General features: G+C 46.0%; 1 protein-coding gene across 1 annotated transcript in view; it reads left to right on the forward strand.

Moving 5' to 3' along the window:
• The first annotated feature begins 3,903 nt into the window (after window positions 1–3,903).
• The window catches only part of ADGRB1 (adhesion G protein-coupled receptor B1), a 132,221-nt gene continuing 115,645 nt past the window's right edge, over window positions 3,904–20,479 (forward strand). The window contains 8 exon segments of the mRNA XM_032222333.1: window positions 3,904–3,907; window positions 4,574–4,614; window positions 4,760–4,862; window positions 4,865–4,897; window positions 4,900–5,072; window positions 5,074–5,147; window positions 5,183–5,371; window positions 10,533–10,554. Of these exon segments, the coding sequence (XP_032078224.1) occupies window positions 3,904–3,907; window positions 4,574–4,614; window positions 4,760–4,862; window positions 4,865–4,897; window positions 4,900–5,072; window positions 5,074–5,147; window positions 5,183–5,371; window positions 10,533–10,554 (639 nt within the window).

The raw sequence follows: 20,479 nt of genomic DNA on the forward strand, positions 1-20,479 counted from the left end.
TTTTGAAGACATTTTGCTTCTATCAAGAAGCTTCTCTCAGCTCTGGATGGATGGTGCGGAATGGAAGGATTGATACTCCTTGCAGACAGCTGGTCATTGCATCCTTTTAGAGGTTCATTGAGGGCCCCTTGGAGGTTTAGTCTCTGTCCTCAGGTCATGGGCTGTGTCAGGTTTTTCCTTGAAGACGTTTCATCTCATCCCAAGAAGCTTCTTCAGCTCTGACTGGATGGGCGGAAGGAAGGATGATACTCCTTGCAGATAGCTGTTCATTTGCATCCTTTAGAGGGTCATTGCGCCACTTGGAGGTCTTATCTGTGTCCTTCAGGGTCACCTGAGTGGTTGCAAATGAGTTCCTGTCCTCTGCAATTTTTTTCTTCTGGAAATCCATCCCTACTCCACACATTCCAAGGTCGTCATCCAAATGTATATCTCAAAGTCTGTAGAGATTCTCAGTCATCCAGGTCATAGGTTGTCCCAAAGGTGCTTTTTCCAGGAGGCAACTGGACTTTCTTGTTTTTTTTCTTTCGAAGACGTTTCGCTTCTCATCCAAGAAGCTTCTTCAGCTCTGACAGGATGTTGGGGAACGGAAGGATTTCTACTCCTTGCAAACAGCTGGTCATTTGCATCCTTTTAGAGAGTCATTGAAGCTAAGTGGAGGCTTAATTGTCTTCAGGGTCAACCGTGTAGGTGAATGAACAATTAAATCCTTCCATTCCCCACCATCCAGTCAGAGCTGAAGAAGCTTCTTGGGTGAGAAGCAAAACATCTTCAAAGCAAAACAAGAATGTCCAGTTGCCTCCTGAAAAAGCACCTTTGGGACAACCGTGACCTGGATGGTTGAGAATCTCTACCGATTTAAAACGGATGTACTCTTCCAAGTGTGGTTTGAAGTTGTTTGTTGCTGTTGTTCTTTCTCCTGTCTCTTTTAGCGAGAAATGTTTCTTCTTCTCAGGGCCTCCAGAATATCTTCTTCCTTCCCTCCTTTTTTTTTTTTTTTTGCAGTCATCTCCCCTCTTTCCACCCACCCACCCACCCACCTTCCCTTCAAACCTGCCAAAAGAAGGACTTGAGTAGCCATAAACATGTTTTTGGGCAAGCTGTTTTTGGCTCACCTTCAACCGCAACGCCAAAGCACCACAGCAGGTGGGCAAGAGAAGGTTTTTAGTCATTGTCCACATGGTGGGTTGAATGCAAAGCTCCACACTTGCCAGCTCAAAATAGCAAGTTAAAGGCAGAGTCATGTTGTGTTTTTTCCTAACCGCGCCGTTGCTAAGAAACCATGATTGCAGGAATGGGAGCCCACAAGTGAAGCAACTGTTGCCAACCATGATTAGCTGAGTTGAGGGGCTTTGAGCAAACATGACTTGGGCGATGGAGAGGGGACATTTTCTGCAGTGGTTGGGCCTATGTTAGATTTCAGAGAAGGACCTTCCAACCTTCTAATGAGCTCTGCAGGCCTCAAGGGACAGATTGAGATGGAAAGAAATAAAGCAGTCTGGATCCTTCAGAAGTGGAAAAGTTAAATTCTGGGGTATTAGCTTCCCAGAACTGATAGTAGTAACGTCTGACAGCGGGCATGAGTCCCCATCTCATCCCAACCCATCTCAACCCATCTTAACTTAATTCAACTCATTCCACTTCAACCCATCTCAATTCATCTTAATTTAACTCAACCCATTCTAAGTCAACCCATCTCAACCCATCTTAACTCAACCCATTCCAACCCAACCCATCTTGACCTAACTCAGCCCATCCCATCCCAATTCATCCTAACACAACTCAACCCATCTCAACCTATCTTAACTCAACCCATTCCAACCAACCCATCCCAACCCCACTCAATCCACCGTAACCCATTCCAATCCAAACCTCTCCTAACCCAACTCAACATTTCAACCCATCCCAACCTATTTCACCCACCCCAACTCATTATAATCCAATTCAACTCAACTCAATCCATTGCAATCCAACTCAACCCATCTTTTTCTTTCTTTCTTTCTTAGTCTTCTTTCTTTCCTCCTTCCTTCCTTCCTTCCTACCTCCCTACCCCCTACCTCCCTTCCTCCCTTCCTCCCTCCCTTCCTACCTCCCTACCTTCCATTCATCCTTCCTCCATCCCTCCCTCCCATCAATCATATATATTTCCTTCCTTTTTTTCCTTCTTTCCTCCTTCCCTCCCTCCCCTTCTTCTAATCATACATCTCCTTCCTTCCTTCCTTCCTTCCTGTTTTTCTTCTTCTCCTTCCCTCTCCTCTTCCTCCCACATCCCTCTCTCCAATCATACTGCTCCTCCATCCATCCATTCCTCCCTCCCTCCCTGGGACCTATGAAATTTCACCATAAGGATCTTTTGAAATTTAGCCAGAAAATAAGACAGTTGAACCCAAGGCCAACATTTCCTCTGAAACTCTCAGAGAGCAGCTGAAGTCCTGAAGAGGAAAGGCACCATCTACTTCTTTTTACTTAAAAAATATCTTCTCGGGTGTTTTTATACGAACCTGGGGTGGGAATCGAGTGGGCAGAAGCATTTTGTATCTCCCTTCAGCTGCTGAGCTGAGAGCCGAGTGAATTTATTGCCAGCCATGCTGGAAATCCAGGTGTTTTGCTGAGATCTTTTTTTTTTTCCATTTTATGTGCTGGTGTCGTTAAGCCTCTTTTTCTAAAAAGAAAAAAAAAGCACTTACACATTTGCACACCCCGGCGGGGTTCAGCTGGAGGGGAGAGTAAAGCTGCAAGTAAAACCTTCCAGATGGAGCTCCGTTTAAAGGAACTCAATCCTGGGGCCTAACAGGCAAAAAAAAAAAAAAAAAACCAGCATCCTATTAGCAAGAATGTTTAGTTAAAGTTTGTTGGCTATTCGGATGCTCATAGCAGGGTGAATAAAGCTACAGGAAGCAAACCCAGAATGCATGCCCAGCCTGGTCTGGATGGCTTTGGAGGCTGGAATCAGCCTTGTTTCTCCTAGGAAGACAGCTGTTGACAGGCATATGGGTCCATTTATGGGATGGGGGCTGGTTTGCCGTGGCAAAAGTTGACATTCTGCAGAAAAAAACCCACTTGTTTATTCTGGTCAGCCACATATCATGGGTGGGTTACTGCCGGTGTTACTGTTGGTGTGCTGCGTTTTAGTGAAGGGAGGGGGGTTTCGGGAGGCAAAAAATGCTGTATTCGGTGTATAAGATGCACCCAGATTTTCAGCCTCTTTTTTGAGGGAAAAAGGTGCGTCTTATACTCCGAAGAATAGTTATAGTTATAGTTTTATTGATTTGTATGCCGCCCACTCCCAAAGGACTCCGGGCGGCTTACAATAAAACAAGGGAGGGGGGAATAATACACAAACAACATTAAAATATACAACAATCACAATCTCCGGGGGGGCTGGATATATCGAGGGGCCCCCGGCCTGCTGGAGCAGCCAGGACTTCACAGCTTTGCGGAAGGCCGGGAGGGTAGTAAGGGTCCGGATCTCCACGGGGAGATCGTTCCAGAGGGCTGGAGCTGCAACAGAGAAGGCTCTCCCCCGGGGAGTCGCCAGCCGACATTGGCTGGCGGATGGAATCCGGAGGAGACCTAACCTGTGTGATCGAATCGGTCTATGGAGGTGATCGGCAGGAGGCGGTCTCTCAGGTACCTCAGGCACAATACGGTAGTTGTGTGATAAGCCCCTAGCAGAGAGGGGAGGGGAGTGCATTACACAAGCAGGTGTGACCTCAGACTATCCATAATGCCCTAATTCAGCGATGGTGAACCTATGGCACATGTGCGCCGGCCAGCTCATCTTCCAGTTACTGGCGCATGCGTGCATGACAATCAGCTGGCTGGCATCCATGCTCACGCCGGAAAACGGAAGGCCAGCTCTTCCAGCTTCCAGCACTGCTGCGTGAATGAAGGCCAAGTGAGCCCATGGGTGAGGTCATGCGTGCCAGGTGACACGGCCTCCATTTGCCACCTTGGGCACGCGTGCCACAGGTTCCCCATCATGGTTCTTTGGATCGCTGCCTTTCACCTTCCTGCATTTGAACTTCCTGAAATCCACATCCCAAAGGGCTTTTTTTTTTTAAGAGCCGAGGTGGCGCAGTGGTTAGGGTGCAGTACTGCAGGCCACTTCAGCTGACTGTTATCTGCAGTTCGGCTGTTCAAATCCCACCGGCTCAAGGTTGACTCAGCCTTCCCTCCTTCCGAGGTGGGTGAAATGAGGACCCGGATTGTTGTTGGGGGCGATATGCTGACTCTGTAAACCGCTTAGAGAGGGCTGAAAGCCCTATGAAGCGGTATATAAGTCTAACTGCTATTGCTATTGCTATTCAGCAGGAAAGTAGACACTTTTTTCCTTTGAAGGCATTTCACTTCTCATCCAAGAAGCTCCTTCAGCTCTAACAGGATAGTGGGGACTGGAAGGATCTGACTATCCTCCCAGAGCTGAAGAAGCTTCTTGGATGAGAAGCGAAAGTCTTTAAAGGGAAACAAACCAAGAAATTCCAGTTGCCTCTGAAAAAGGGACAAGAGTGACCTGGATGATTGAGGAATCTCCCTAGACATGAAACTCCCATGTGTCTCTTCTTTCCTTCTGCAGGTTGCTTGGCGCGAGCCCCAAGGAAGAGCCTCAATCCAGATGTGAGAAGGCTGGATTAATCTGCCGCTGGAACTGGGGGCCAGTTCTCTCTCTCCCTTTTCTCCTGTTATGTCCAAGATCTGCTCTTTGCCTGGGAATTGCGTTGAGTTCCAAAGGACCAGGGGACTAGGATGAGGGGAGCAATAGATATTCCTTGAACCTGCTTTGGTTGATGCAACCATTCCTGGCGTGTGGACCGTGGTGGCCCTCGACTTCCGACCGTCGCCGTGCACCACTTTGGTCCAGGGCAAGTTTTCGGGTACTTCTCCTCTTTCGCCGTCTTCCCGTTGATGCTTCCCATTGCAATTGGATTATCCAGAACCCCGACCCTCGGAGGTACACCTTGTACCTGAAGGTCTTGAAGCCCTCGGGTCTCTGCGGACCGCCAGCAGATCGCACCTACCAGTTCGACTCCTTCCTGGAGTCCACGCGGACGTACCTGGGCATGGAGAGCTTCGAACGACGTGCTGAACCTTTGCGACACCTCCACCCCGCTATGCCTTCCTCCAGTCCAACAAGCAGTTCTGCAGATGAAGCAGAGCCTTTCCAAGTGGACAGCGGGTGGGTCAGGCGGAGAAACCGGCCAAAGTCCAGGAAAGGTGACTTCTCGGTGGAATATCTCGTGGTGGGCAACAGAAGCCCCAGCAAAGCCGCTTGCCAGATGTTGTGTAAGTGGCTGGATACTTGCCTGGCCACCAGCAGCAGCTCCCATCCGTGTGGCATCATGCAGACGCCGTGTTCCTGCTTCAGTGGCGAGGTGTTGGACCAACCCAGCGAGATCCTTGGCTTAACCAAAAGCAGGACGATTGTTTCAAGGATGGGATTTACTTGGAGAATTGCATGAGTTCTACCAAGGACACCAGCGGGCTGGATTTCTTGGGTAAGTAGGGGATGCTTTGATGGAAGGTTCCCCCGTGTAATGTTTGCCTGACTGGATGATGAGATACGACTTCTTTTCTTTTAAGCCGTGACGGTGGGCCAACAACAACTAAGCTTATCGCCCAAGTTAACTTGCTTTGATTTAAACCAGTTATGACCAGCAACGTAGAATTGTTGGATTTATGTTTACAGACAAAGAAATAAAGGGAAACTAAAGGTTCCCCTTGCACACGTGTGCTAGTCATTCCCGACTCTTCTCTTCTCCTCCTCTCCTCTCTTCTCCCATTCCATTCCATATCTTCTCTCCTCTCCTATTCCATTCCACATTTTCTCTTCTCTTCTCTTCTCCTCTCCCATTCCATTCCATATTTTATTTTCTCTCCTCTCCTATTCCATTCCATTCCATATCTTCTCTCCTCTCCTATTCCATTCCATCCCATATTTTCTCTCCTCTCATCTCTTATTCCATTCCCTTCCATATTTTCTCTTCTCTTCTCCTCTCCTCCTCTCCTCCTACTCCATTCCATTCCACTCCATTCCATTCCATATCTCTTCTCTTCTCTTCTCTTCTCCTCTCCCTTTCCATTCCATTCCATTCCATATTTTCTTTCCTCTCCTATTCCATTCCACATTTTCTCTTCTCTTCTCTTCTCCTCCTCTCCTCTCTTCTCCCATTCCATTCCATATCTTCTCTCCTCTCCTATTCCATTCCACATTTTCTCTTCTCTTCTCTTCTCCTCTCCCATTCCATTCCATATTTTATTTTCTCTCCTCTCCTATTCCATTCCATTCCATATCTTCTCTCCTCTCATCTCTTATTCCATTCTATTCCATTCCATTCCATATTTTCTCTTCTCTTCTCCTCTCCTCCTCTCCTCCTACTCCATTCCATTCCACTCCCATTCCATTCCACTCTCTCTCTTCTCCTCTCCTTTCCTCTCCCATTCCATTCATTCCAATTTTCTCTCATCTATCTCTTATCCATTCCATTCATATTTTCTCTTCTCTTCTCCTCTCCTCTCCCATTCCCTTCCATTCCATTCCACTATTTTCTCTTCTCTTCCTTCTCTTCTCCTCTCCCATTCCTTCCTTCCATTCCATACTTTCTCTTCTCTTTTCCTCTCCTCTCCTCTACTCCATTCCATTCATCTCCTCTTCTATTCTCCTCCTCCTCCTCTCCTCCTACCATTCCATTCCATATCTCTTCTCTCCTCTTCTCTTCTCCTCTCCTCTCCCCATTCCATTCCATTCCATATTTTCTCTCCTCATCTCCTTATTCCCTTCCCTTCCCTTCATATTTTCTCTTCTCTTCTCTTCTTATCTCTTCTTCTTCTTCTCCCTATCCTCTCCTCCACTCACTTCTTCCCTTACAGTTCATCCCAATCAAATGAAGCTTCACTGACTATCCGCAAAGCTAAATGACACAACATGAGTCATGTGCCGCTCTTCAGATTTGCAACTGGTAGGTGGACAAGGCTTGGCTCAACAGCCCTCTTTTCATATTTGCTTCTTCCTCCCCAAAAAGGAAATTCTCCTTCCAAACAGAAAGTTGGAATCTCTCCTTCCTACCCCCCCACACTCATAAAGTTACGGTGGGCTTGCCAGCCTGATGTTTCTTCAAGAGTTGTTTTTATGCCTATTCCTTTTGAACAGAATCATACAGTTTCCCGGGAATTTTAAGCTGTGCTGACATTTATCTTAATGTGAAATGTTAATGAAAATCGAGAGAACAGGAAAGGGAGGGAGGGGAAAAAAAATCAGGAGAGGAGCAGGCTCTTCTCCAAAATTAAGATTTAAGATGGGAACTGAATCAAGGAGAGATCCAACCTAAATTAAGGTGAACTTTCCTTACAATTAATCAGTGGAACCACTTGCTTCCAGAGGTTGTGGGTGCTCCTTCACTGGAGGCTTTCAAGAAGAGACTGGACAGCCATTTGTCTCAAACAGTATAAGGTCTCCTGTTTGAGGGAGGAGGGTTGGAGTAGGAGACCTCCAAGACAGATTCAACCTGGAAATAGGAGAAATTTTCTGACAGTGAGAGCAATCAACCCATGGAACAAAGTTGCCTTCAGAAGTTGTGGGAGCTTCATCAATGGCGGGTTTTAAGAAGAGACTGGACTGCCCTCTGTCAGAAATGGTGGTAGAGTCTCCCCTGCTTGGGTAGGGGGTTGGACTAGATGACCTACAAGGTCCCTTCCAACTCTGTTATTATTCTGTTATTTAGAAGTTGTGGGAGCTTCATCACTGGAGGTTTTTAAGAAGAAAACTGGACTGCCATCTGTCAGAAATGGTGTAGAGTCTCCTGCTTGGGTAGGGGGTAGGACTAGATGACCTACAAGGTCCCTTCCAACTCTGTTCATCTGTTAATCCCTTCCAACTCTCCTATGAATTGAATTGAATTAACAAGGAGATAAACACCCTAGAACTAAGGAGAATTTTTTTTATTCTGTTAAAAGAGAACAAAGAAGAAACAACTTTTTCCAGCGCAGTGCAATAATTTTGCAAAGTAAACTTATACTCTCAACTTTTTGCTTTTATATAATTAGTAGCTACTAGCCATTTCCATGCCAGCCAACCAACCAACCAATCAACCAAAACCCAAAGTTTCATGCCTGCCCCCTGCCCTTTCCAAGAACAAAGCCTACTTTGTATCCCCAAGTAGAGATAATCCTTGAATTGCAACAGTTTCCTTGGTGACTGTTTAAAGTTACTGTTTTGACCTAGGCTTCCCAAAAGCAGGAAGCCAACTCATCGTCCCGATTATAAAACCTCTTTATTTAGGTGAAAGGGAATTCCTCTCCAGCAAAGTCCCGGCCGACAGTCTTTCAAGAGATTTCACAGCTACAGGCCTTTATCAGGCTTGGAGAGCTGCCAGGCCGATATCTTCCAAACGCCACTCTGTAGCAGATCATACTTGGCACAAAGTCAAGAACAGATCTTCACCCTAATGAATGGAACTAATTGTCTCCTGCAAACTCCACTCCCCTGTCCTCCTCTTTATTCCCCATGGGAGGGGCCATTCACTGTCCACCTGTGCATTTACTCCCGAGTTAGCCCTTCTTCCTTAACTGTTCCTTTCTCCTGGCAACTCGGCGCACGCGCACACTGGGAACAGGCCCCAGCTGTTCTTCTGCCCCAACGATGTACGACTCTGAAGGCAGCTGATAACTGGCATCCGGCTCTTTCCAAATGCAGGGCAAGGCCCAAATTTGGCAGAGTCTCTTATAGTTACAAACGGAACTTTCCACACTTGACATGCCCCGAAGGAACAAATCGTTTCCTGCAGAAGCCCACTCCCCATTCGCTCCTTTCTTGTTTCCTATGGGAGGGGCCAATCACCATCCAAGGTGTGGCTTTACTCCCAAGTCGACCCTGATTTCTTAGTTGTTCTTATCTTCTGGCAGCTCTGCACATGCGCACACTGGGAACAGGCTCCAGCTGTTCTTCTGCCTCACTGCTGTCTACCTCTCTCTCTCTCTTCTGCCTCCGACGCAGAGCCCTCATCAGAGCCTTCCCCAGACTCCAGGACTGGCCCATGTTCCTCCCCAACCCTCCTCACTCTCTGAGTGTGCCACCAGCTCCGTTGGCCACTGGCGGGCCACAACAGTTATGACAGCACAGAGAAAAGTGGCTCATGACCATTTTTCACACTTATGACCATTGCAGCCTCCCCGTCTTTGGTCACATGATTTACATTCAGATGGATGGCAACTGATCTCATATTTATGTGTCTGGGAGACCCCATAATCCCATTTTCTGTCCTTCTGACAAAGTCACTGGTGAAACCCGTTTCACGTAACAACTGTGTGTCTAACAACCGCAGCGATTCACTTAACAACCGTGGCAAGAAAAATCGTAAAATGGGGCAAAAACTCACACATTTCCGGCTTAGCGACATCAATGGGGGGTCTCAATTGTGGTTGTAAGTCGAGGGCTACCCATAGAAGCAAAACTGAATTCTGTTGTTTTCCTTGACAGTTACGTGATTTCTAAGTGGTCTTACAAACTGTGAAAGCAACCCATCTTCCTTGGAGGTCTTGAGAAGTTCGAGAAAGTGAATTAGGAAAGAGGTTGGCTTGGGCTTGTAAATGATGATTAAAGGAAGTTCGAGACATTTCATGACCTGGATGTCAGCTAATGTAAGGTCATCACACCATTAGCAGGTACAAAGAGATATAGCTATGGATGAGACAAATGTGGATATCAGTGGTGGGTTTTCAAAAATTGTTCGAACCTACTCTGTGGGTGTGGCCTCCTTTGTGGGAGTGGCTTGCCGCCCATGTGATCAGATGGGAGTGGCTTGCCGCCCATGTGACCGGATATGAAGATGCCAATGACACTTGTCAGAACCACCTTAAATGACCTCACACACAGCACTGGCATGCATAAGAATAGATGTAAACTTGTTTTTCAAAAGGCATCTTTGGTTTGCGTTAAAACAACTTCAACACACGCAATGTTCTGATTGCACCACAAACGCAAGTAGTCATCCTTACCTTTCAAAGAGGCACTGAGTTTTATAAATAGGAGCATGATAGTGTAGAATAATCATATCCAAGGACCAGTGGTGGGTTTCAAAGAATTTTGGAACCTCTTCTGTAGGTGTGGCCTGCTTTCCGGGTCCACTGGTGGAACCTCTTCTAACTGGTTCGGTAGATTTGACGAACTGGTTCTATCGAATGGGTGCGAACTGGTAGGAACCCACCTCTGGTTGATATCATCCAATGACCTCACAAGGACGTCCTGCTGAGTTTTAGGGAAGCAAACACCCAAGTTCTCTAATGAACAAGAACCTTAGATCAACCCAGAGACCTGGAGGATTACTAACAGAGGGGTCCATTTAGTCTCCAAAGCACCAGAAGGCAGGAGGAGAAGCAATGGATGGAAACTAACCAAGGAGAGAAGCAACCTGGAATTCAGGAGAAACTTCCTAAGAGGGAGGACAATTAACCGGTGGAACTGCTTGCCTCCGGAAGTTGTGGGGGCTCCATCATGTAGGTTTTCAAGAAGAGACTGGACAGTCATTTGTCTGGGATGGTAGAGGGTCTCCTGCTTGGGCAGAGGTGCCAATGGTGCTTTTTAAAAGAGGCAACTGGACTTCCTGCTTTGCCTTTGAAGACGTTTCACTCCTCATTCAAGAAGCGTCTGAGAGCTGAGGAAGCTTCTTGGATGAGAAGCGAAACGGCTTCAAAGAAAAACGAGGAAAGTCCAGTTGCCTCATGAAAAAAAATGCACCTTTGGGACAACCATGACCTGGATGATGGAGAATCTCTATAGACTTTTAGCTATACAATTTGGGATGGAGACCCTTGCAATGGTGCGGGAGTAGGAACGGATTTCCAGAGGGAAAAAAAATTGCAGACTACAGGAACCATTTGCATTACTCAGGTGATCCTGAGGACAGAGATAAACCTCCAACTGGCCTCAATGAACCTCTAAAAGGAGGCAAATGTCCAGCTGTCTGCAAGGAGTATCATTCCTTCCCTTCCCCACATCCAGTCAGAGCTGAAGAAGCTTCTTGGATGAGAAGTGAACATCTTTGAGGAAAAACCTGACCCAGCCCATGACCTGAGGACAGAGATAACCTCCAAGTGGCCTCAATGAACCTCTAAAAGGATGCAAACGTCCAGCTGTCTGCAAGGAGTATCACTCCTTCCCTTCTCCACCATCCTGTCCGAGCTGAAGAAGCTTCTTGGATGAGAAGTGAAACATCTTCGAGGAAAAACCTGACACAGCCCATGACCTGAGTACAGAGATAAACCTCCAAGTGGCCTCAATGAACCTCTAAAAGGATGCAAATGACCAGCTGTCTGCAAGGAGTATCAATCCTTCCATTCCCCACCATCCAGTCAGAGCTGAAGAAGCTTCTTGGATGAGAAGTGAAACGTCTTCAAGGAAAAACCTGACACAGCCCATGACCTGAGTACAGAGATAAACCTCCAAGTGGCCTCAATGAACCTCTAAAAGGATGCAAATGACCAGCTGTCTGCAAGGAGTATCATTCCTTCCATTCCCCACTATCCTGTCCGAGCTGAAGAAGCTTCTTGGATGAGAAGCGAATGTCTTCGAAGAAAAACCAGAAAGTCCAGTTGCCTCTTGAAAAAAAGCACCTTTGGGACAACCATGATCTGGAAGACCCCATAGATGCTTGAGCAAGAGGTTGGACTAGTCCAGTGTTTCTCAACCTTGGCCACTTGAAGATGTCTGGACTTCAACTCCCAGAATTCCCCAGCCAGCGTTCGCTGGCTGGGGGATTCTGGGAGTTGAAGTCCAGACATCTTCAAGTGACCAAGGTTGAGAAACACTGGACTAGAAGACTCCCAAAGCCCCTTCTAGTTCTATTCTGATTGACTGATCTTCCATCCAAAGTTTGGATCTGGGCGAGATTTGGATTCAACGCCAACTCAAAGAGCTGCAGGGATCTCCAAATACGGAGGTCCGCCATGTTTCTCTTCCCACATAACCTTGCCTCTCTTTCTCTTGGCTGTCTTCTCTGGGGCCTGAAAGCAGATGCTGGAAACCAAAGGCAAGCATCTGAGATCTCCGCAGAGCATCAATAAAACAAGCTATTATCCTAACCTGGTGCACCCACAGCAGGAGCCCTGGAAGCCAACGGCATTGTCTTGGCAGATGCCCGGTGTGGCTCTCATCAATTTTGCATGCGGTTTGCATGACTCACGCTGAGCATCAGGAGGAAAGATAAATCCTCTTCTTATTCGCCTTGGAAGCCACAACGGTGGTTGCAAAGTCCAAGGAAATCATCGTTTGCCTGGATGCAAGCGATGACATTTTTGATCTCCTCGGGTTCCTGGAGCTATCATCTTCCCATCGTATTTGGAAGAACCGAATGGAGGACATTGTCTCCTTCACATCCAGTTTTGGTCGCCATGAAAGCCCTTCATGGTAGTGGGCCTGGGTATTGAGAGACCGCCTACTGCCAATTACCTCCACTAGACCGATACGATCGCATCGATTAGGCCTCCTCCGAATCCCATCTACTAGCCGGTGCAAACTGGCAAACTACCCGGAGGGAGAGCCTTCTCGGTGGCTGCTCCGACCTCTGGAACGAACTCCCCGTGGAGATTCGGACCCTCACCACCCTCCAATCCTTCCGCGCCGCTTTGAAGATCTGGCTGTCCCGGCTGGCCTGGGGTTAAGATTCCAACCCCACCCGAATGTGTGACTGTTGTGCTCTCTTTTAATATGTTGTATTGTTTCCATATTGGAATACTGTTTCTCTCCCCCCCCCTCCCTTTTTGAATTGTGAGCCGCCCTGAGTCCCCCCAGGGAAAAGGGCGGCATACAAATAAAGGAAATGAAATGAATGAAATGATGTGAAAAAGATGTTGACACTCTAGAAAAGGACAGAGAAGAGCAGCAAAGAGGATTAGGGGACTGGAGACTAAAACATATGAAAATGATTGCAGGAATTGGGTATGTCCAGTTTGGTGAAAAGAAGGACTAGGGGAAACATGACAGCAGTCTTCCAAATTTGAAGGGCCATAAAGAAGCAGGAGCAAAACTATTCTCCAAAGCACTAGAAGACAGGAAAAGAAACAATGGATGAAAACTAATTGAGGAGAGAAGCAATCTGGAGTTAAGGAGAAACTTCCGGACAGTGAGGACAATTAACCAGTGGAACAATTGCCTCCAGAGGTTGTGGATGCTTCATCACTGGAGATTTTTAAGAAGAAACTGGACAGTGACTTTTCTGACAATGGATAGGATCTCCCGCTTGAGCAGAGGGTTGGACTAGAAGACCTTCAAAGTCCCTTCCAACCGTTAATCTGTTATTTTAGAACCTCAGTTGGGGTCTATGTGCAATTCAGTGAAAGGATACATATTTATGGCACAGTGGTTAGGGTGCAGTACTGCAGGCCACTTCAGCTGACTGCTATCTGCAGTTCGGCGGTTCAAATCTCACCGGCTCAAGGTTGACTCAGCCTTCCATCCTTCCGAGGTGGGTAAAATGAGGACCCAGATTGTTGTGTTGGCAATATGCTGACTCTGTAAACCCTTAGAGAGGGCTGAAAGCCCTATGAAGCGGTATATAAGTCTAACTGCTATTGCTATGCTATTATGAACACCATGAGCCTCAATGGCGCAGTGGTTAGAGGGCGGTACTGCAGGCTCCTTCTGATGACTGCTTGCTGACTGCAATTTGGCAGTTCAATCTCACCAGGCTCAAAGTTGACTCATCCTTCATCCTTCCAAGGGGGGGGGTCAAATGACGGACCCAAATTGTTGGGGGCAATATGACAACTCTGTAAACCTCTTAGAGACGGCTGTAAAGAACTCTGAAGGGATATGTGAGTCTAAGTGCTATCGCTATCTATGAAGCTGCCACAAAGAAGAAACTACCTATTCTCCAAAGGCCAAAACCAGAGCGATGGATGGAGACTAATCAAGGGGAGCTCCAACCTTGATTGGTTGGATACATTTCTGACAGTGAGAACAATCAACCAATAGAACAGAAGTTGCCTCCAGAAGTTGCGGGAGCTTCATCACTGGAGGCTTTCAAGAAGGACTGGGCTGCCGTCGGTCAGAAATAGCAATAGCAATAGCAGTTAGACTTATATACCGCTTCATAGGGCTTTCAGCCCTCTCTAAGCGGTTACAGAGTCAGCATATTGCCCCCAACAACAATCCGGGTCCTCATTTTACCCACCTCGGAAGGATTGGAAGGCTGAGTCAACCTTGAGCCGGTGAGATTTGAACAGCCGAACTGCTGAACTGCAGTCAGCTGAAGTAGCCTGCAGTGCTGCATTTAACCACTGCGCCACCTCGGCTCTATAATGAGTGTAGGGTCTCCTGCTTGTGCAGGGGGGGGGAGGATTGGACTAGATGACCTACAAGGCCCATCTCACTCTGCTAATCTGTCCCTGTATATCTAACAGATTTACGACTGATAAATTAGTTGCCTGAAGAGGACCCAAGTAGGAACGAGGATGTTATGTTAGTTTGATGCTCTATATCAAATATTCATGGATTAAGATCTTCCCAGCCAAGTCATAACCTATTGCCATTCATGTGTGAAGAATGAATCCACAGTGATTCGAATTTTCTTCCAGCTGTTTTGTTCATCTTGAGATAAAGGGGTCACCCAACACATATGGGGCTAACCCTGCAGGGGGGAGAAAGAACAAGCTTTTGACAACAGAAAGCGGTAAAGGTTTCCCTGGTCCAGTCATTGTTCTGACCCAGGCTTCCTTAAAAAGCGAGAAGCAGAGTTTTGGTCCTGGCCAAACCCCTTTTATTTGCACGACTGCTTAATTCCTTTCATTCACAGTCTGCAAGGATTAGTAAACAGTCTCTCCGAGGAATGTTTATCCACACGTACCTTATCTCATATGCCGAGCTGCCGGATAACTAGTTTCCAAATGCAGGGCAAGGCCAAATTTGGCACAGCATCTCTTATAGTGAGAACCATCAACCCAAAGAACAGAAGTTGCCTTCAGAAGGCTCTTATACAGCCGAGGTGGCGCAGTGGTTAGGGTGCAGCACTGCAGGCCACTTCAGCTGACGGTTATCTGCAGTTCAGCGGTTCAAATCTCACAGGCTCAAGGTTGACTCAGCCTTCCATCCTTCCGAGGTGGGTGAAATGAGGACCCAGACTGTGGGGGCGATATGCTGACTCTGTAAACCGCTTAGAGAGGGCTGAAAGCCCTATGAAGCGGTATATAAGTCTAACTGCTATTGCTAACTGCTATTGCTATAGTTACAAACAGAACTTTCCACACTTGACATGACCTGAAGGAACAAATTGTTTCCTGCAGAAGCCCACTCCCCATTTGCTCCTTCTTGTTTCCTATGGGAGGGGCCAATCACCTCCAAGGTGTGGCTTTACTCCCAGGTCGACCCTGATTTATTAGTTGTTCTTTCTTCTGGCAGCTTTGCACATGTGCACACTGGGAACAGGCTCCAGCTGTTCTTCTGCTCACTTCTGTCTAGCTCTCTCTCTCTCTCTGCCTCGGACGAGAGAGTCCTCCCCTGAGCTTTCCTCAACCTCCAGGACTGGCCCATGTTCCTCCCCAACCTCCTCACTGTCTGACTCTGCTGCCAGTTCTACTGGCTGCCGGCGGGCCACCACAGGTCATATCCAACACTAGGGCTGGTATTCATCTCTGTTTCTTAGCCGAAGGATCCGGCATTGTCCAAAGACACATCTGTAGTCATTATGGCTTGCATGGCTAAACGCCGAGATGTATGAAACGCTGTTCCCTTTCCACTGAAATGGTACCTATTGATCTACTCACATTTGCAGGCTTTCAAACTGCGGGTGGGCAGGAGCTGGAGCGAGGAATGAGAGCTCACTCCATTGCATGGCACTCGGGTCTTGAACTCCAGCTGTCAAACTTTCCAGCTGACAAGCTCATTGTCTCTAACCACGAACCATTATGCCCCATTTAGACAACATATGAAGTTGTCAGTCCATGCTTCCTTTTGAACAGTCTTCTGAGAGAGCAAGCCTCGGGTATATAAAGGGACTAGCACAAATGATGTTATTTAGTTGGGTAATAAATGTCTGCAAGAAAATCACTTGCTCAGAGAATACCAAGGACCCCACAATCCTCCTCCTCCTCCTCCTCCTCCCCCCTCCCCCTCCTCCTCCTCCTCCTCTCCTCCTCCACCACCACCACCACCACCACCACCACCACCACCAAACCCACTCCTTTATAGCACTGATGATGTTACTCAGTTGGGTAATGAAATGTCTGCACAAAATAATTAATCTCAGAGTTAATTAAAAATAATTAACCTCAGAGAGCACCAAGGACCCCACAATCCCCCTCCTCCTTTTCTCCTCCTCTTCTTCCTCCTCCTCCTCTTCCTCCTCCCACTCCATGAAACCCACTCCCTTTTGGAACTGATGATGTTACTCAGTTGGGTAATGAAATGTCTGCAAGAAATCCACCAAGCTCAGAGAGCACCAAGGACCCCACATAATCTCCTTCTCCTTTTCTCCTCCTATTCTTCCTCCTCCTCCTCTTCCCCCCTCCCACTCCACAAAACCCACTCCCTTCTAGAACTGATGATGTTATTCAGTTGGGTAATGAAATGTCTGCAAGAAATCCACCAAGCTCAGAGAGCACCAAGGACCCCACATAATCTCCTCCTCCTTTTCTTCTTCTCCTTCTCCTCTTCCTTCTCCTCCTCTTCCTCCTCCTCCTCCTCCCACTCCACAAAAGCCACTCCCTTCTAGTAGTAATGATGTTACTTAGTTGGTAATGAAATGTCTTGCAAGAAAACCACCAAAATCAGAGAGCACCAGGGACCTCCTCCTCCTCCTCCTCCTCCTTCTCCACAAACCTCACTCCCTTCTAGCACTGATGATGTTATGTAGTTGGGTAATGAGACTTCTGCAAGACAACATTCAAGTTCAGAGATCACCAAGGGCCCCATATACAGTATGAAGAACAGGACTAGGCCCATACCGCAGGAACTCCTTAAGGACTTGGACTGAATGTATAAGACATTGAATTAAAACAAAATTCTACTCCATGCAAATTTTATTGCACCCGGAATGCACTGGGCATCCTGAGAATTATAAAAGGCCTCGATAGCTGATGTAGATTTAGATGCATTTATTATAGTTTTATTAACTCAGTACCCAGGGCCTACATGCTCTTTTTAATCTTAATTATCTTTTGGTTGGTTTGAGCGATACCAAGTTCTGTACTGTTGCCAACTTTTGTTTAATAACTGGCAAGATTGGGCAGGACGTCACTAGGGAAATTTTGATTTGATTAAAGTTGCTCCGAGTTCCATAATAACATGTAGGTTATTAGGTAAAGTTTCCCTTTGCACATACGTGCTAGTTGTTCCTGACTCTAGGGGGCGGTGCTCATCTCTGTTTCAAAGCTGAAGAGCCAGCGCTGTCCGAAGATGTCTCCGTGGTCATGTGGCCGGCATGATTAAACACTGAAGGCGCATGGAACGCTGTTGCCATCCCCACCAAAGGTGGTGCCTATTTTTCTCCTTTCATTTTTTATGTGCTTTCAAACTGCTAGATTGGCAGAAGCTGGGACAAGTCATGGGAGCTCACTCTGTTATGCGGCGCTAGGGATTCGAACCGCCGAACTGCCAACCTTTCTGATTGACAAGCTCAACGTCTCAACCACTGAGCCACCACGTCCCTATTGTAGAGTTATTTCGAGACTCTAAATGTAAAGTCTTCTGTTTATCTGTTTGTAGCTTTAATTTACGAAGGTCTCTCATCAAAGCTTTGGTGCTAATGCCCTCAGGGTCTCAGTGGGCTGGCTGCGTTGAGGATCTTTCACCTGTACTGATTGGGTTCAATTTACCTTTTATTCCCTGTTGTTGTTGTTTGTAAAAAGTTTTATTTTTTCCCTTTGGATATACATTCACAAATATACGTTCCCATGAGTACTCTTCATATTTATCTGTTATCTTCTGGAATTTATCACAATCTGTTCAAACATATAAAAAGCATAAGAGAGCCGAGGTGGCGCAGTGGTTAGGGTGCAGTACTGCAGGCCACTTCAGCTGACTGCTATCTGCAGTTCAGCGGTTCAAATCTCACCGGCTCAAGGTTGACTCAGCCTTCCATCCTTCCGAGGTGGGTGAAATGAGGACCCGGATTGTTGTTGGGGGCAATATGCTGACTCTGTAAACTGCTTAGAGAGGGCTGAAAGCCCTATGAAGCGGTATATGTCTAACTGCTATTGCTATTGCTATTATGAACACCATGAGCCAGTTTGGAGAATATAAATCACCACCAAGTCACAATAAAACCGTTTGACAGGACTGGTGGTTGGAGAGTCTGAAAAGTAGCAGAATTAACAGAATAACAAGTTGGAAGGGACCTTGGAGGTCTTCTAGTCCAACCCCCTGCCCAGGCGGGAAACCCTACGCTATTTCAGACAAATGGTTATCCAAGATCGTCTTTAAAACATCCAGTGTTGGAACATTCACAACTTCTGGAGGCAAGTTGATTAATTGTTCTAACTGTCAGGAAATTCCTCCTTAATTCTAGGTTGCTTCTCTCCTTGATTAGTTTCCACCATTGCTTCTTGTCCTGCCCTCAGGTGCTTTGGAGAATGATCTGACTCCCTCTTCTTTGTCCCTGAGATATTGGAAGACTGCTATCATGTCTCCCCTAGTCCATCATTGCTCCAAAGAAGTGAGTGGATAATTCTGTAGAAATTTCTTTTCCTAAATGTCTCCAAAACATGGCATGGTTTAGAGCCCTGGCATCAAAGTGGAACGCGTTGTGAGAAAGAACGTGGCAGGATATAACTTCCGAATGGTGAAAGAGGGAAACTTGTGAAGTGCCCTCTGGCTATAGCAAAAAAAAAAAAAAAAAAAATCATTTACCTTTTGCTCTGTGCCTAGCATGCATTGAATGATAACCCCATTCCGGCTAAATTTCCACATTAGCTTGCAAATTAAAGGAGAGACACGCACCGGCTTTTAGCTTGCATGCAATTTTTGATAAGGGAGGGAATTTGGTCACAGCTGTCCTTAATGCAAGTATTGCTGCATTATTTGCTATTCAGCAAGTATTGCTATTCCTGGATGAGAATTGGACTGCAAAATTTAGGGAAGCTGTTGCAGTGATCTGAATAGTTTGGAAAATGTTGAATAGAAGAGAAGAATAGAATAGAATGGAATAGAATAGAATGGAATGGAATAGGAATAGGAATAAGAATAAGAATTAGAATAGAATAGAATAGAATAGTGGTAGCCTCTCAAATATCAGAAGACTGCTATCATGTCGCCCCTAGTCTTTCTTTTCATTAAACTAGCCATAACCAATTTTGTTGTATTTATTTTATATGATGACAATAAAGACTATACTATGCATATCCAATTCCTGCAAACATTCTTCGTATGTTTTAGCCTCCAGTCCCCTAATCCTCTTTGTTGCTCTTCTCTGCACTCTTTCTAGAGTCTCCACATATTTTTTACATCATGGTGACCAAAACTGAATAATTCTATCCCTCTGTTAATGTAAATATCTCTATCTATCTATCATCTATCTATCTATCTATCTATCTATCTATCTATCTATCTATCTATCTATCTATCATCTACCTACCTACCTACCTACCTACCTACCTACCTACCTACCTACCTACCTATCTATCTATCATCTATCTATCTACCTACCTACCTACCTACCTACCTACCTCTATCTATCTATCTATCTATCTATCTATCTATCTATCTATCTATCTATCTATCTATCTATCTATCTATCTATCTATCATCTATCATCTATCATCTATCTATCCATCTAGCTATCTAGCTATCTTATATCTATCTATCTATCTAATCTATCTATCTATTATATCTCTATCTATCTATCTATCTATCATCTATCTATCTATCTATCTATCTATCTATCTATCTATCTTATCTATCTATCTATCTATCTATCTATCTATCTCTAATCTATTATATCTATCTATCTATCTATCTATCTATCTATCTATCTATCTATCTATCTATTAAAATTCTACAAATGTCTGATCGCATGCCATTTGGAAAGCAAACATATTTGGTTCCACAATTAAATAATTGGATGATTTTTTGGCAAAATGAAATAGTGTGACCCCCATCCCCACACGTACCCCTCTGTTCCCTCCTTCCCCCTCATCTCTATTTTTCAACACCGCTGATGCTTCCCACGTCCTTTCCAGAGAGATAATACCACCACCCATGGAGGAAAAAAACAGCCTTTGAATATACATGTTTTAATGAACGGACTTCCTTGTATCAACTTTATATTATGCAATAACAATAAGAATCAAGGAGAGAAGCAACCTAAAACTAAGGAGAAATTTCCTGAACAGTTAGGACGATTAATCAGAGGAACCACTTGCCTCCAGAAGTTGTGAATGTCTCAACACTGGAAGTCTTTAAGAAGATGTTGAATAACTATTCTTCTTCTTCTCCCCCCCTCCTCCCCACTCCCCCTCTTCCTCCTCCCTCCTCTTCCTCTCCTCCTCCTCCCTCTCCTCC

Source organism: Thamnophis elegans, chromosome 8, assembly GCF_009769535.1.
Source record: "Thamnophis elegans isolate rThaEle1 chromosome 8, rThaEle1.pri, whole genome shotgun sequence".
Lineage (NCBI taxonomy): Eukaryota > Metazoa > Chordata > Lepidosauria > Squamata > Colubridae > Thamnophis > Thamnophis elegans.